We start from the raw sequence: 16,602 nt of genomic DNA on the forward strand, positions 1-16,602 counted from the left end.
AAAAACAATTTTCTTAAAATTTCAAACTTTTATTAATTATTTTAAAAAAAGACTTGCATCATTTTCTTCATGTATTGTCAATTATATATATTATTTTTTTATTATAATAAATTATTATTTTATAGTGTCTTTCATCTCTTTCAAGTTTTGTACTGAACTTTTTGATAGTTTATCGTTCTTAATAAAAGTTAAATTAATTATGAGAACTTTTATGTAATATTAACATGTTATAAAAAATTTTTGAGTATGCCAAGATCCTCTTCATAATTTCTATCCCCCCCCCCTTTTTTGCCTCAGTCTAGTCTTGTGAACACTAATTATAAATATTTATCCAATAACTTCCAGCATTTCAAAAAATTAACTAACTGCTGGTCAATTTGAATAGATGCAATATTTCTAAAAGTGTCAGTACTGATGCAGACATTTACTGGTACATCATATTATTTTTAAACATTTATAAACAAAATATTAATAATAATATATTAAGATGTATATTGAAAAACTGCTGTGAAAATTAAATCCTTATAAGCATCCAAGCGAAAAAAATTAAACACTTTTGTACATGCATGCCAAAATAAATCCATGTATTTTTTCTGCATAAGATGTTTTTTGTTTTATAACAATGCCTGATTGAACAATGTTTTGATTGAAAAATTTAATATATATTTTAATTTTAAATAAGTATTTTTTTAATTTTAACATTTATTTCTGCATTTACTTGTCTTATCAAAATTTTTGACAAAAATAAAAAAATAAAGATAAGAATGCAAATTATCACAACCAAAACATTAAGTTAACTTTTAAAAGATTAACAGTAAAAATCTCAGATATTTTCAGCATTTCTAAAAATTAACAAATTATCAATCAATTGGGATGGATACATTATTTCTAAAAATGTCGACACCTATGCAGAAACATAGGATGACCAACAAAATTTTAGAAGGGGTCAACAAAAATTTATTTATTGTGAATCAAAACGGAAGAAAACAATTAGAAATTAATTAATATTTTATCCTGTACTAAAACTATTTTAATATCAATAAATATAGCAAATGGATATTACTGGATTTAAATAAATTCATTGTATAAACAATCTTTGTAAAAAAAAAAGTATATTTTAATCGAAATATTCTAATATGATACAGTAAATTTTAAAAATGGTTACAACTTTGGTTTAGAGGTTCTATCAAGAAAAATAATTTATTCAGAATGCCAATATTACCTTTAAGTAAAAGTCAAAAATTCGATTTGTGAGGTATTGATTAGAATCCATCTCTCTCTTTCTCTATATATAATCAGTGAAACTGACATATCTTTGTTAAAAATTGGCTTAAAAAATTAATCATCAATTTTTTAAGATGGTAGATGAGAAAACTTTTAGTATTTCTTGATCTTTATAAATTAGACAAAGGAGCACACTACACTAGAAATCAGTATTGTTAAGAAAATTAAATATCAAATAATGTTGACAGATATTTATCACTATAATTTTAAAATTTAAGTTGGAGTTAAGAAAAAAACCAATAATATAATTAAATAAATTTTTATAATTTTAAAATTTAACAACCTTGAATTTACTTCTACCTGAAAAGATCATGTCCTGGTACCTGCTGGGTATGATTAGGTTAGTGCACCCAAAAGAATAAGAATTATCTTGAGGAGAAGATTTTCTTACAGAAAAAAAAAAATTGAAATTTTCTTTATTTAAGCAGTGGATAAAGAATTGGAAAAATGGAAGCTGAGTTCAGAATTCTATTAAGCATAAAAGTTTCGATACCACAATGGCCAACAATTCTGAAGACAAAAGATATTATTGTTTTTAATCAATTGTACCAAGTAATTTGCAAGATTTAAAAATCGATTGGAAGAATACATGCAGTGTTTTTAGTTTTTGCATAGAGGCAAGATGTATATAAACCAAAAACATTACTATAATAGTACATTTCTCAAGTTTCTGATATTTTATGACATGAATAACAGATTGATAAAAACTGCACACACATTATTGGAATCAAAGCAAAAGAAGTATCAGTTCTTTGCAAATTGTTAAAAATCACATAAGCATTATTCAGAATAGATTTGAAAACCTTATGATCCTTGGAATGCATAGTACCAGAACATGAAAATCAAGATTTAAATAACATGGCTTTAAAAAGAATGCTGTAATTTATTCAAAATACCCAATCAAGCAACACTAATATCATTGGGATCTCTTGTCACTCACTATAAGTTGGTTTATCTCATTTTTCTAATAAAACAAAGTAAGTTTGTTCAATTGTGGTTAAGTCCGTTTTGTAATCTTCATAACTTAAAAGCCATTTTTATCACAATATGGAAATGCACTATTGAATATTTAGGAATGGTTGCAATCTATTTGTAAATATTTAAATGATTTTCTCACATTTAAATGTGTTGCATATGCTACAATATTTGTACACAAAAAATCTTTGAGATGAATGTACTAAAAAGAAAGTACTAAGAACTTGAATTGTTTAAAGGAAAATTACTAAGATACACAACTCTTTTGAAATGTGTACAAAATAATAGGCTACATGGAAATTTTTTTTTTGCTATTTCATTGTTATACTCCACAACATTCACACAATGGAATATGTAACTGGCAAAAATTAGAGGGATCTCTTCTACCTTTCATTTAGACAAATCATACCCCACACATTGAACAGATCGTGATTCTAATGGGACAGAATGCCACAATTGATATTTCCAAATAATTTTAATTAATTAAAAAGTTACTCAACATTATTTAACAGACATTTATTATAGACTAAATACACATTTTATAATGAGGAGTGACTTCAGTGTTTTTTTGCACTCAAACATGAGCAAGATTTCGCTTCCCCCCCCCTTAACATGCTAAATTTTTTTTTCTCTAACCACCAGCATTGCTCTGAGCAAGGATACAGAAAGAGGGTACTTTTGGCATTTTTTTTTTTTTTTTTTTTTTTAGTTTTTCACTATATAATCATAGCTTTCACTTAATTCCCGTAGCAACTACAGAAATTCTGTAGCTGTTGAAGGGTATGCCATCACAATGTACTAATTTAAGAAGTAAAAAAATACTTTGCATTGAATAAACTGACAGCATTAATTCTAACTGGATCAATGAAAGGCAGAAGCACAAATGAAAGCGTCAAGCTTGTAATGTGTCAGTTCTCAATTATCTCTGAGCAGATAATGCTACTCCTGCAGATATCATAATAAATTCTTATTATAAATAAATTTAAAAAAAAACAATCATGAATACAGAATCCTAATATTGATGCCAAGAAAGGATAAATAATGAAATACAGACACAAATCACAGCTTTAAGTGTTTTGTTTGTTACAAATATTGATTTAAAAAAAATGAATATTGTATAGTAAATACCAATTATAGATAAATCTGGAAAGATAAAAAAAACATTAACATTTTTGTCTGATTTATAATATGATTTAACACATTTGGTTAACATGCTTCTCATTAAAAAAGGATCAATGCTAGAAGGAAATTTTTTCCAACATAAAATGATGTTTTAATAAGTTGATAACAATAAAAAAAAATCAACTAATTTTTTCACAATCAAGAAATTATTTTTCATCATGAAAGAAATCATCAATTTTCAATGAGGCTCAAATCTGGAAGATTACCAGAATACAGTTTATTTTTTAGTCAACTGTAGATTTAAAATTTTAAACAGTCTTTTTTACTCATCAGAAATCTTTCTATGAGAAATTAATCAGTAGCCATTTAATCATGAACTTTATTCATTCAAAATATTATTTGAATTTTGTTCATTTAAAAATTTGGATCCAAGCAAATTATATTCTATATTATTAAATTTTTAATTTGATGGAAATTGTTAAAAAAAAAAGTACCAATTCATTTTCTTTGCTTTTCCATTATGGAAGTACAGATTCCATTTTAAGAATAAATTGAAACTTATTTCATTACTTATAAGTAACATAGATACTGTTCTTGAGAAATACAAAAGCTTTTTAAAAATGTTTTTATAATCAATCAGAACAGACATAATTTTAAGATTTTGGAAGATTTTCTTCAGAATTATATCTGGATGTTAAAATTGTGTTAAATGCCATAAAATGCAACATTATTAATCTCATATCATTATTTTAAAGTAGGTTAATTTTTGTTCCTACTTTTTACCGGCAGTACAGGAAAAGCGGATTCATGGCGGCGATGACGCCAAGTTGTGGCGCTCTTCATCTCGCCTGTTGATACGAGATTCATTAGTTATCCTAAACTGTACGATATTATATGTATGAATGAATAGATTTTTTTGCAAACAGCTTGATTTTAATAGTCGATAAAAGTTCCTAAAGTTATTTATGTTTATGATATGGATAATAAAGAATAGATAAAATGAATGAAAATGCCAACATTTGATCACGAAATTGACACTGCGTTAAGAATTGTAAAATTTTATCACATACTGAAATCGCTTAAGTATCATATCAAAGTAATTTAAATCTCTTCTTCGGTTAGGAGTTCTTAACAACGTTTCTTATGATGTGTATGTAAGAAAATACAAAATTTATACAATAAAAAAAAAGCATCCAGTCTCATTTGTTGAAAATGCTGTCGATTTCAATATTTAATTTCGATAATACTATAAAAATTGACTAGAATATGTCACTGAAGTTTCATTATATAAATATGTAAGCATTATTTTCATATACTTACCTAAAATAATTTATGTTATTATTTTAAAATCTGGTAAAGCTGACAAACAAAACAATGGCCAGAGAAGCGTCACTTTCTCTGCCGACTTTACGATGTCGTTCACTCAAACCGGTTGAACGATAAATTCAATTCTAATATCTGAATACAATTTTCCGGATCCTTCAGATGGAACAAAATCGAAATCAGCAAATGAATATATATAATAGGTCCACAGTGGTATACTTTTAAGAATAATTAAAAATCATTTCATTTGAAAAGTAAAATTTATAGCGATAAATAAAGTTAAAGAAGTAAGTTATTTTCTGAGAATTACTTAGTTTCTTCTAAACATATAGGCCAAATTAGTTGACAAATTTACATGATCTAATTCAAGTCTTTTATCCCTACGCTATATGTCTGCAATTTAAATTTTAACGCAAATTCAATTTTTTATTTTCTTATAATAGTGGATTTAAGCTTTGTAAATAAAGCTATATTAATAAATATTCAGAATTCTCACTTAGTTTAAGATTCTATTTAATTTTTTTTGCTTCATTTACTTCATTTTTTTCAGAAAATTTATCTTCTCCGCTGCCTTGATAAGCTGTATCGAAAAAAATCGATAAATACGTATTTGTTTATTGTATATACATAAATAAATATGTCACCAATTAATTACTAAAACCAGCAGAAGTGCTCCTCGCCAACCCTTCTTACATACTTTAATAAAGGTCTTATCCTCCTTTCTCCGCATAAAACGCTACGCCTTGTGTACGGCCGCGAATTATAAAGCCGCTTTCAGTTCACCATTGCATGCTATTAGTGAACAATAGGTATGGAATATAGATCTTTGGCTTGAATCTAGAATTTTTACTAAATCTGTCGCGATAATACGTATTTTCAACACCTTTTTGCCGGCCGATTCATCCAAAAATTTAGTATAGTTTGGTTTGGTTTAAAGTTTGATTGCTCAAGAACAAAATGTCATAAATACTACGGAAATGTGGCAAGTTTTCTTTAATCCACAATTTAATTAATTAAAAAGTTAGTGTTAAACTACAGCTGTAGTCACGAAGTAACATACCAAATTTGTTGATTTAAGTCATGAGTTATTGGGTTTACAATAACAGATTTATAGTACCGACTGTCCACTGTTTGATAAATTTGGTTCAAAATTTGATAAATATTGTTACGAAATTTCCGGGTTCGTTTGGATAGTGGGAGTTATATGGTGTGGAGAACGCTCAATCAGCAGCACAAAATAAAACAACGACGTTTATTTACACGAAGACACACAGGACAGCCCAAAGACGACAACTATATACAGCACAGAAGACGATTATCTTCAGCCGAGACGTGCAGCATACAAAACTCTACTACAGACAGTAGCACACAGCTTAGTTCAGCACTAGCTTCACTCCGTCGCTGCTCCGCTTATCTCTGGAAGGCCAGTTTTTTATCATCGGTTCCGACTACTCTTCGACTCCACTGGTCCCCGACTCAATTCACCGTCGACTCCCCAGCAGCTGCAGCTCTTTTTATAGGTCTCAGGAAGTGGGGCTAGAAGTCTCTCAACCAATCAGGAACGTTTGAGGCGTAACTCGGTTCCTACTGGACGGCTCGGGAAAATTCTCGATGTTTCGGGTATAATCTATTTTGGCGCCAAAGTCGCCAAGCCGCCAAGCTCTGGGACCTCCTATGGAACCGACTATGCTGGTAAGCCGCCTCACAGATTCGTAACAATATATATGTTTTAGGAACTAAATCTGTGCGTGACATTCACCTAGCGTTTTGGGTTTTGTAATTATCGAAAAAGCTTGTACCCTAACATCCAGACAGATTTCCTGCGAATGGATTTCATTCAAAATTTGACAGAAATCTGCAAATTTGCTCGTAATTCTATATACCAAATTTCAGCTATCTAGTTCAAAGTATTTTTGAGTTCTCGAGTTCACAGATAGGCAGATGTTACACCAAATTTTTTTTTTCAGTCAGGGAGATCTGAAACGTAAAGATTCGTCAAAATTTAGAGTTTCAAATTTTTTGATGATTACAATACTTCTATTATTCTTCTTATACGAGAAAGTAAAAATTGCCAACGATATCATGATATTGAAACAGCTATTAATTAACAAATATGTTATATTAATCTACGATAAGGTTCGGAAATGATGCGGTTGTACAGAATAAAGTAAGGTTTATATTCAGCCAGTTGCAATCCATCCAGTAAAACCACACATGCACAAAAACTGACGTGAAATTAAGCAACACGGCTTTAATGTTCAGCTATTTGGTCGAATCATGGACATGAAGTTTTTTTAAAACAATTTATCTGGAATCAAATATAACCAATATTTCAGGCTAGCAGCTGCTCTCCTCATGCGACTAGCGTGAAATAAACCAGATAATATTTTTGTATTGAAGGAAAAGGCTAAATTTCTACTAATGTCGTTGCTAGTATTTTTTATCGTTATAATACGATTTTATTAAATGATTTATTAAGAAAATGCCTTCAAAGAATCTAATGTAAAAGTAGATATTGTTATATGATTTATACAGCAAGTTATATTTTCTCTCAAAAATTTCAGATCATTGTTTTTTTTTTTTTTTCATCCATCATTTTTTAATTGAAATCCGAAGCTCGTAGCTCTTTAGTAACGGAAAACATTTAAAAAATGGACCTGATTAAAAAATGCTGTGAATAATGCTAAATATTTTTACTATCTATAAATGAATGATTTGTTAATAGTTTTAACTTAACTTATCTAAACTATTATTAATAAAACAATGAACAATTGAAATATTTTTTTAATGTAATGTTGAAAGCAGCAGCAAAGATGACTCAAATGCTGCAAGTCTTATTAAAAAAAATTATATTGGAAATAGAATATTGTGTATAAAATAAATCAAAATGCCAAGCTAAATTTATAACTTTCTTCTCGAGTTGGACATTCAGAATCCGTATTATCCCAAGAAAATGTGATCATAAAACCATCAGTGTAAAAAACAGTCAGAATTAGTACGATGTGAGCTGATTGGTAGGATTTTCTAACTCGCACTAACATCCCGCCGTTCATTTTTACGTAGACTGAACGCCATTCACTGAATGCAACATCAAGACAAGGGTTTCAGGCTCATGAGGGAATGGGGAGTTGGACCATGGCCATCTCCGGAGGACCATGGAATGAAACCACCTCACTTAAGCGGAATGATCCAAGATCAATAGCTTTAAATATCTAAATCTCATCTTTCGCTTAGTAATTTTCGTTTAACTTAATTTCTATCTGAAAATAAAAATTCCATAAATAATTCCATATATTCATTCATAAATTTGGGTTAGGACTTTTCAGGGCGTCAAAAGTTGGCCATGCTTGTTTATAAAAGCTAAATGCTTGCAAAATTTTTTTTATATAATATTAATCTAAATTTTCTCGCATATTCTCTAATAAAAGATGTTGCCCTCAACCCCCTCGCATAAAATTGGAGACATTGGCAAAGGCTTTGAATTCCTTGCATAGCATTAGCAAACAATAGATACGACATACAGATCTTTGTTGTGAATTTGACAGAGAATGAATCTAATGAGTGATCCTTGGCGAGTGTTTTAATGATTAACTTCTGGCCTGCTGTTAAGAGTGTCTGAAAATCCAATTTTGGTTTAAAACACGATTTTTTAACTGACTGAAACTGAATTCTGATACAGATCTGTAAGTGTACTCACAAATCACATACCAAATTCTATATATTTGAATAATTGTGTTTTAGAGTTATTGTATTTACATGCATTATGAAAGTACACATAGAAGGTCACCCCCTTGATGGATCTGGTTTCAAATTGGATAGTCATCCAAACTTTAAATATTAAATTTGGTACTCCAATTTATCCATATCTCTTCGTTTTGTAATTATTGTATTAATTTATAATCGTCCAGCTGGACAGACATATTTCTTCTGAATGGATTCTGCAGAAATTTCGATAACCTACAAATTTAGTTTAAAGTTCATATAACAAATTTTATCCGTCTAGTTCAAAACGCTTTCCAGTTACCATGTTCACAGAGAGGTAAAATGCCCCAAACATATTTTTTTTAAATTAGGGAGATGCAAAATGTGAAAATCTGTCAAAATCTCGATTTCGAATTTTTTTACGATTACAATATTTTCTGTATATTTCATGAATGAGAAAGTAAAAATGCATAATATGATCTATTTTTTTAAGCAAGAAATTGGCATTCATTGAAAATATTTCAATTATCATTATTTAGATAGTCAATTCAAACTGCTTGGTTAAATAATTTTGAATCATTTTACTTCTCGTATAAGAAGTACACACAAAAAAAGTATCGCAACCGTAAAAGAACCTCGAAATTTTGACAAACCTCTGCATTTCACCCCCCCCTTTTTTTTTAAAAATCACAACTGCAGTATACGGTGCGCATATAATGACTGTTAATTGGCATCTTAAAATGAACACATCGTTCAAAGTAGTTGCTTTTAGCATGCTATAACGGGTGCACCTCTCTATATAGGTCAATCCTATAGATAGGTGGCCTTAAAATTCACCAATGCGCTGGCAATTTCCTACGTCAAATCTTCGATGAATGACATAGTTTGAAGCAGTGCCAGATTTATAAGGATAATTAGTCATTAACTATAGGTTTAGGATATTTTGGGGGGCCGTGGTGGTAAGGCCTCGGCTTTAGAACGGTATGGCTTCAGGTTCGAGCCCCGATTCCACCGAAGAACCGTCGTGTAAGCGGACCTGGCATACGTTAAATCCGCCGGGGCCAAACGCCCTTCTGCTGATGTGATGTGGAAGTTTGGAGAGGGAAGTACCAGTTCAGGTACTGTCCTCGTTATCCGACCACGGCTCAAAATTACGAGTTCCGTCCCGAAATAGCCATAGTGTTGTTTAAAATCAGGGTATCAATATTACTAATCTAGGATTTGTTTTTCGCCAAATTTAAATCTATTAAGTTCAGTGCTTATTAGTTGGAGCTGCATCTTTTATAAGAAAATGTATAATGATATAAATATTTTGTTAGCAAGTTGAATAATAGTTTATATTTTTCTACAGTAGCACATGCAAAGTGGAAAGGATGTGCATTCTATTTAACACCAAACCTATCGCGAGCGGTCAAATGACCTTTCTTCTATGGCAGCTCTAATGTATCTGTAAAGTGCCGGTACGTTAAGTGCACAAATTTCTGTAGTTACAAATTTCTAAACCATTCGGAAATTATACGTTATTAATTAAGACATAACATAGGCAATTTTAATTACAAAGACAGTATTAAGCATTATTTCATTCGATAAATATTTTTCCTATACTTACCTTTCTTCTCACATGCTCTTATTAAATCGATGATAGATGCTTAAACACACATAAGTATGCTTTTCAACCAGTCCAGCGCAGAGACAGGAAACCGTTATTCGAGCATAAGAGCAAGTACAGAAGACTCGAATCGTCCATTTTCTTAAAATATCGTTCATATCTGGAGGATCCGGATTGTACTATATGAGTCTTTTCAATTAGATTTCAATTTGTATGTTTCTATACTTTCACAAATTTATGCTCAATAAACTTACAGCATGGAATATCTTGTTTTCTTTGTCTAGATGAAAACTTAATATATTAAATGCATATTTGTTTCTAAATCATACTTCAACTATATACATTCATTATTAAAATTTGAACTGATTAAAACTTTCGGTTGGAATCTATTTTTTCCAAGATATATCATCAGCTAGGGGAACCAAGCAGCAAGATGGCTACTAATAGGAATAATTCACAGATCTCTTCATTCAGGTTACTATGTAGATACAAATGACTTTTGTTATTGCAAAGTACAATCAACATTAATAGTTGGCTGCATTTTACAAATACACATCTCGATATTTACGGCAGATTATGAACATTTTCAACCACCAAAGAAATAGTTTGAGACTGAAAATGGTTGCAAGTTGGACATGGATTCTGACGACAGTGATCTTCGGTATTTTTTATTATAGATTAATTCAACCTGATTAGAATTTTTTAAACCAATTATAATCTCCTTAATATTTTATCTGAATTTTTCAGGTATTTCATTGGTGGGAAAATAATTAAATTTGCTGTTCTTCCAACGTTCGTTATTATTTTACTATATTTTCTATCATACTTTCATTAGAAGAAAAGTGAAGAGAAGAATTGGAGGAAGACATCAACAATAAGGTAACTTTAAAATATTTTTAATATATTTTTATTCTTAATATGGCTACTAGAGCAGTTTCAGAGACTGCTCTAAAATATTTTTTCCGCGAAGTCAAAAGATTTCATCTCCGTCCTGTTAAAAAATTGAGTTTTCAATTTGATCCTTTTCACGAAAATGCGAAAACGGTTAGGTAAGTTTTAATTTCTTTTATAATTTTAATTATACAAATGTTAATTTGGAGTTGAATATTTATTCATTTATTATTTCTGTTATTCATCCCTTTGATTCTAACGCAGAAGAATTGTTCGTCTGTATAATATACGTGCAGGTAAACGTGTTAAACAAGCATAAATAATTATTTATTTTTAAATACAAATTTTTACTAGTAAAAGTTTCAATTATGAAATAATAATGTTATAATTTAAATATTGCTGCTGAGGAAATATTTCCTCGTGAATGAATGTTTTATACATAACCAGGGAGTATAATAATAAAGAATAATTATAATAAATTCAGAGTGGCCTGCCGTCCGGAAAACCGGGAAACGTCATGGATTTCCTGGAGGTCGAGAGATATATTATAAAACTAGAAATTTTTTTATAAATTTGTAATTTTTATCGAACATGATAATTAGCTGGTATTATTTCATAAGAATGAAACGTTATCATCAACTAATGAAAATCGAACTTTTACTGACAGTGCAAAACAGACTATGGAATAGAAAGATTAACCACTATATCTAATTTATTGCATACATTTATAAATATATAATATTTTCGAAAGAAGTATTTTTTTCAGAGCGACTCTTTATTAACAAGAAGACATAATTAACAAAATTGATTTTGTGTACTAAGGGAAAAGGCAGCCTAACTGAAGCCCAGCCCTTGTTCTGATATGATATTAAGCTTTATTAGGTCTCTTTTATTTAAAAGATGCATATTCTTCCTCCCTTTTCTTCCTTCGAATGTCAAATCGATCATACCACGTGTTCCGAGTGCGAAAGTATGAATTTTGAGTATTAATATTCAAAACTGGTTTTAAAATACTGACCCATTATTATAATTCCAAATCAATTTATTTTAATTAAATAAGTATCCCCCCCTTCTCTTAGATCCTTTTGTTGATTTATGAAGTATAAGACTTTGTTGCTATTATTTCTGTAAAACATTTTTATTTTTATTTTTAAACATTATGAACAGATTACTAAATTCTTTATATAGATGGGTGCTACGGATGATATGAAATACTCTTTATTGCTAATATTTTTTTCAGCATTTTTAAAATTTTTATGTTTGTTTTTAAAATTTCCTATACATTCAACAATATGCTCTATAATCTTAAAATAATATTAAACAAGAAATTAATTTGTTTGATTTATTGTAGATACACATGCTTCTGGTAATTTTTTCACAATTATTTTAAAAAGAGAAGGACAATTTCTTATATGGTTTGATGTATGTATAACTGTTGCCACAAAAATTTACAAAATTCATTCATTACTATCTTTTTTTGTAACTTATACCTTCAAAACATTTTTCTTTTTGTGCAAAAAAGAAAATAATTGATTAAGACCAATTTTCCACTTTTTTTCTTATTTTATGGGTTAAGCATTGAGCCAGCATACCAGTGATTTTTATTTTATAATAGTTAACCCTTATTGTGGCAAGATTGCTTTTTTGAAGAAAAGCAAAAAAAAAAAAAAAAATGTATATAGGTATGTATATATAAAAATGTGTAAGAACAAACATTTGGGCATGTGTATTTTATAATAAACATACATATTTAGGGATATAAATAAATGTATATAAAAATTATTTTATAGTGGTAGTATATTTTTATAAAGTTGTATGTATCGTATACTATACAAAATGAACATAAGGGTTAATGAGCTAAAAGTCAATGCAATTTTGATAACATTGAAGAATTCTTTTTATTTTGATAGTTTCATTTTGTATTTGTAAATGATTTTTTTTCTTTCTATTAGTAAAATTATTATTCAGCTCCAATTGGCATGTTGGTAAACAATGTAGATAGGGGAGGCCCTATTGGAAAGAAACAAATCATTTCATTCTTAAGCACTCCACCAATGAGCATATATTTTTGTACTGCATTTTTCTTGAGTAAACTTGACAAGCAGTTCTGAGATATGACTGGTTGGCTAAAAGTCATTCTAGATGGGCATCTATCTTCTAATGTTGGTTAATATATATTCAAAAAAATGGACAGGGTTTTATATAATTGAAGCTTATCTGAAATTCAATTAATGAAAATGTTTTCTTTTTCTTTCTGAAAATTAAATTATATTTTACATTGATTTTAGTTAAAAGAGTAGAATAATTTCTCAAATGAAGTTAAAAACACGTTGTATAATAATTAAGGAGAATGTTGTGAAGATATTAGAAACATCCAAAAACTGTCAGGGAAATTTCTTTTAAAATACCCCTAGAAATGTCAGGGAAATTTTTAACAGCAGAAATGCTAGCCACCCTGTTAAAACTGCTCATTTCTTTTTGAGATTTATAATTGTACTTTCTTCATTTTCCAGCATCTGTCAGTTTTAAAAAGTGATATTATTTCAGTACTTTATTTCTAATTATATTTTTCTTCGATATTGTTTATTTTTATTATCATGCTTAATTAAATTATAAATCTTTAAAAAAGATTTTTATTCAAAACTCAAACTTATGCCTGCATATAAAAAAAGCATTTCATTACATATTAGAATTAAATTCATATTTTAAATGCATTATTATTATCTGTACAATATTTTTGGTGGATTATCCATAAGATTTATGCAACAATTGTTACATTATAGATTATCAAAATATAAAGTTATTATATTTTGTTAGGAAACAGTGATAAATCTTGATTTAGATTCATCTCTTGTTTTTAACATTTCCTTCTATAAATTATATAATTAAACAGTTATTTATTATTTGACATTCCATAGTGACACAATTATTTGTGAATATAAAATAGATTTGAACCAAATGCTCCAGCTATTTAAAATCAAACAATATTTAGTTGTAATACAGTTAAGAGAATGTTCCAAAGATATTAGACTACAGTGTTTTAGCTATTATTGAATATCATTTTATTTACTTTTAGCAATTAACAAAACATTAGCACAAAATTTATTTCCTATTTTAAAAGGAATGAAAACTTAAAATCTGTTTATCAATGAATATATTGGTATTATGTTTACTTTCTCTACAAATATGCACATTTTCATTTGGTTTAAGCTTACATTCTTTTCATTTATTTACTGTGTTACACAAATCAATATACTTAAGTTACTCTAAAGCAAAAGATAAAAAAAAATAATACTGATTAGCATTCAGATAATAAATAAATATAGCCTTATTTCCATCACAAAATTTTGCTTACACTCTTACTTAGAAAATGAAGAAATTAAAATAATTGGGAATTTATTTAAAAATGGTTATTTGGTACAATTAAACATTTTGCAATTCATGAGACTCAAGCTATGCTATTTAACATATTGTGAAAAATCTGAAAATGATACAAGATTTCTAGTCCATTTAAGGGTTTCACATTAACACATTCATCTCAAGACTGCTGTTCTTGGTTTTAAGATACTATATTATTTCTATATTTATTCTTTTAAATATTTTTTTAAATATTAAAAATTTTTTTTTGTCTCGGTTGTCATTTAAAAATATGAAGGAAAAGGTTTTGATCATAGAGCTTCAATTAACTCTGTTTCTCATGCCATATCTGACACATACCAAATTACTCCTCCCCCCAATAATTAAACAATTCTATGTCTGAGTGAAAATTCTTTTTTTGCTATTTTCCTGCTTCATTTTGGAAATATTTTTTATTTTTGTTTGTGTTCTATTTTAAATTGTATTTGTGTATCTATGTATTATTTTATAATTGATCTATATTATTTACTAATGTTAACAGTATATGTTAGTGTATTTGATGGTTACAGGGAGACCACATTGTTTGGGAAAACTACTTGACTGGCAGAGTGTTAAAATTTGTTTATACATCTTGCAAAAAATGCATTTTTAATTTTTTAAGTAAAGATTCAATGCTAATGATTTTTTAAAAATTATATTTTATGAATATGCTTTAATTTGCTTGTTCTAATGAATATTATTTTTCTTTTTTAAAAAAATAGGGATTTCTATTTCCATATATCATCAAAAAAGATCCGTAAAACCAATGAAGGCTGCATATTTAAAGCTGATGTAGTTAATGATAGATCAGAACCAATTATTAGTATTGATCTAAGTAAGCTATTCAGCACATTTAATTTTAAATTGATTTTCATTTTTTTATTGACATTTCATATTGGTTGTAATTAGCTGTTATATAATCAGTTTATTTGTGTTGTCATGCCAAAAGTTTTTAATTTAAATTTTTATATTTGTCATCTAAATTGATTTTGTCATTGCTCACTGAATTGTTATGATTTAAATATCCATTTATGACTTTTTTCTACTATTTGATATTAATTAAAATTACCATGGAAGCAATTTTGGTTTATATTTGTTTCTCTTAACAGTTATTCAGTTAAAAGAAAAGTTACTTTTCAGTGTATTTTTGATATTGCCATAATGTTTTTTACAATTTGTATTTAATTTTTGTTAATAAGGACTCGTGCTTCTGTCAATTTAAAGCTCCACTGTTTAATTGCTGCTAAATAGTTTGTTAATTTAATACTTTGGCAACTTTCTGCAAAACTGACACTGAACAGATAAAAGAAAAGGAAAATATAAACTACAGTTTTGATCTATTTGTAAACTTATCACATTGCAAATACACATCTGCACTTTTGTTTGACATTGAAATGAAATTTTGAAACAAAGAATATAAAACTTATATGTGATGATTTGAAAGGAGCATGGTATAGAAAAGGAACATGATTTTATAGAAAGGACATTTAACTTATTTTTTTGGTATTTGTGTATCAACTACATGTCAGCAGTATATTGCTAAAAAAAACCTACAAGGATGTCATTTTGATCTATTGACTGTGTTTGCTAATGGTGTGCAATTAATACTCAAGTATTGTTTTTTATACATATTATTAGAATAAGAATATAAGTCTTAATTTATTCTCTATATCTTAAAAATTTTCAAAAATTACCCAATGCCTCCCCCCCATTATTGGTGTCAAGAAAGTGATAAAAATAAATTTTTCTTTAAAGAATCATGAAATTGTATCTTAACAAAAACCCATACAATTTTTACAAAAATAATATGTATTTTCTTAATTATTTGTATTTCATTTTAGGTAACGGCCTGAACGTTTTGTTCAAGTGTTCAAACCTATCACCACTAGAAGTTGCCAAAGAATTTAATCAAATTGTTGAAAAGTATGATGTTCCAGAAGATGATGGTACATCTAAATTGAAAGGAGCATTATTAAAGAAGGCTACCAAAGCAAAGAAAAGAAAGTAGATTTATACTTAAAATTTGTTATTATAGTCAACTATGACGAAAGAATCGTACAAAGCAAACATTAACATCTTTAATAAAGTTTATGACCAGCTACCTGCTTTTGTGGATATTTTTGATGAAGAGACATTTTATGTTTTTGTAATCTTTTTTACACTTGGAACTTTCCTTGTGGCATTTATTTTATCTAGATTCATTACTATAAAACCTGTCGAATAATTTTATCACGTTTTAAAATAGGCAGCATTCTTTATAATGGCATGACATTAAAATAGTAATTAGTGTGTGGATTCTG

At 28.4% G+C, this 16,602-nt stretch overlaps 1 protein-coding gene across 1 annotated transcript; it reads left to right on the forward strand.

The window, feature by feature from the left end:
• The first annotated feature begins 10,865 nt into the window (after positions 1–10,865).
• LOC129976462 (39S ribosomal protein L53, mitochondrial-like) lies at positions 10,866–16,445 on the forward strand. Its single transcript, XM_056090056.1, has 3 exons — positions 10,866–11,064; positions 15,025–15,137; positions 16,144–16,445. The coding sequence occupies exons 1-3, from the start codon at positions 10,934–10,936 to the stop codon at positions 16,308–16,310; spliced, it is 411 nt and encodes a 136-aa protein (XP_055946031.1). The 5' UTR covers positions 10,866–10,933; the 3' UTR covers positions 16,311–16,445.
• The last annotated feature ends 157 nt before the right edge of the window (positions 16,446–16,602 follow it).

Source organism: Argiope bruennichi, chromosome 7 (genome assembly GCF_947563725.1).
Source record: "Argiope bruennichi chromosome 7, qqArgBrue1.1, whole genome shotgun sequence".
NCBI lineage: Eukaryota > Metazoa > Arthropoda > Arachnida > Araneae > Araneidae > Argiope > Argiope bruennichi.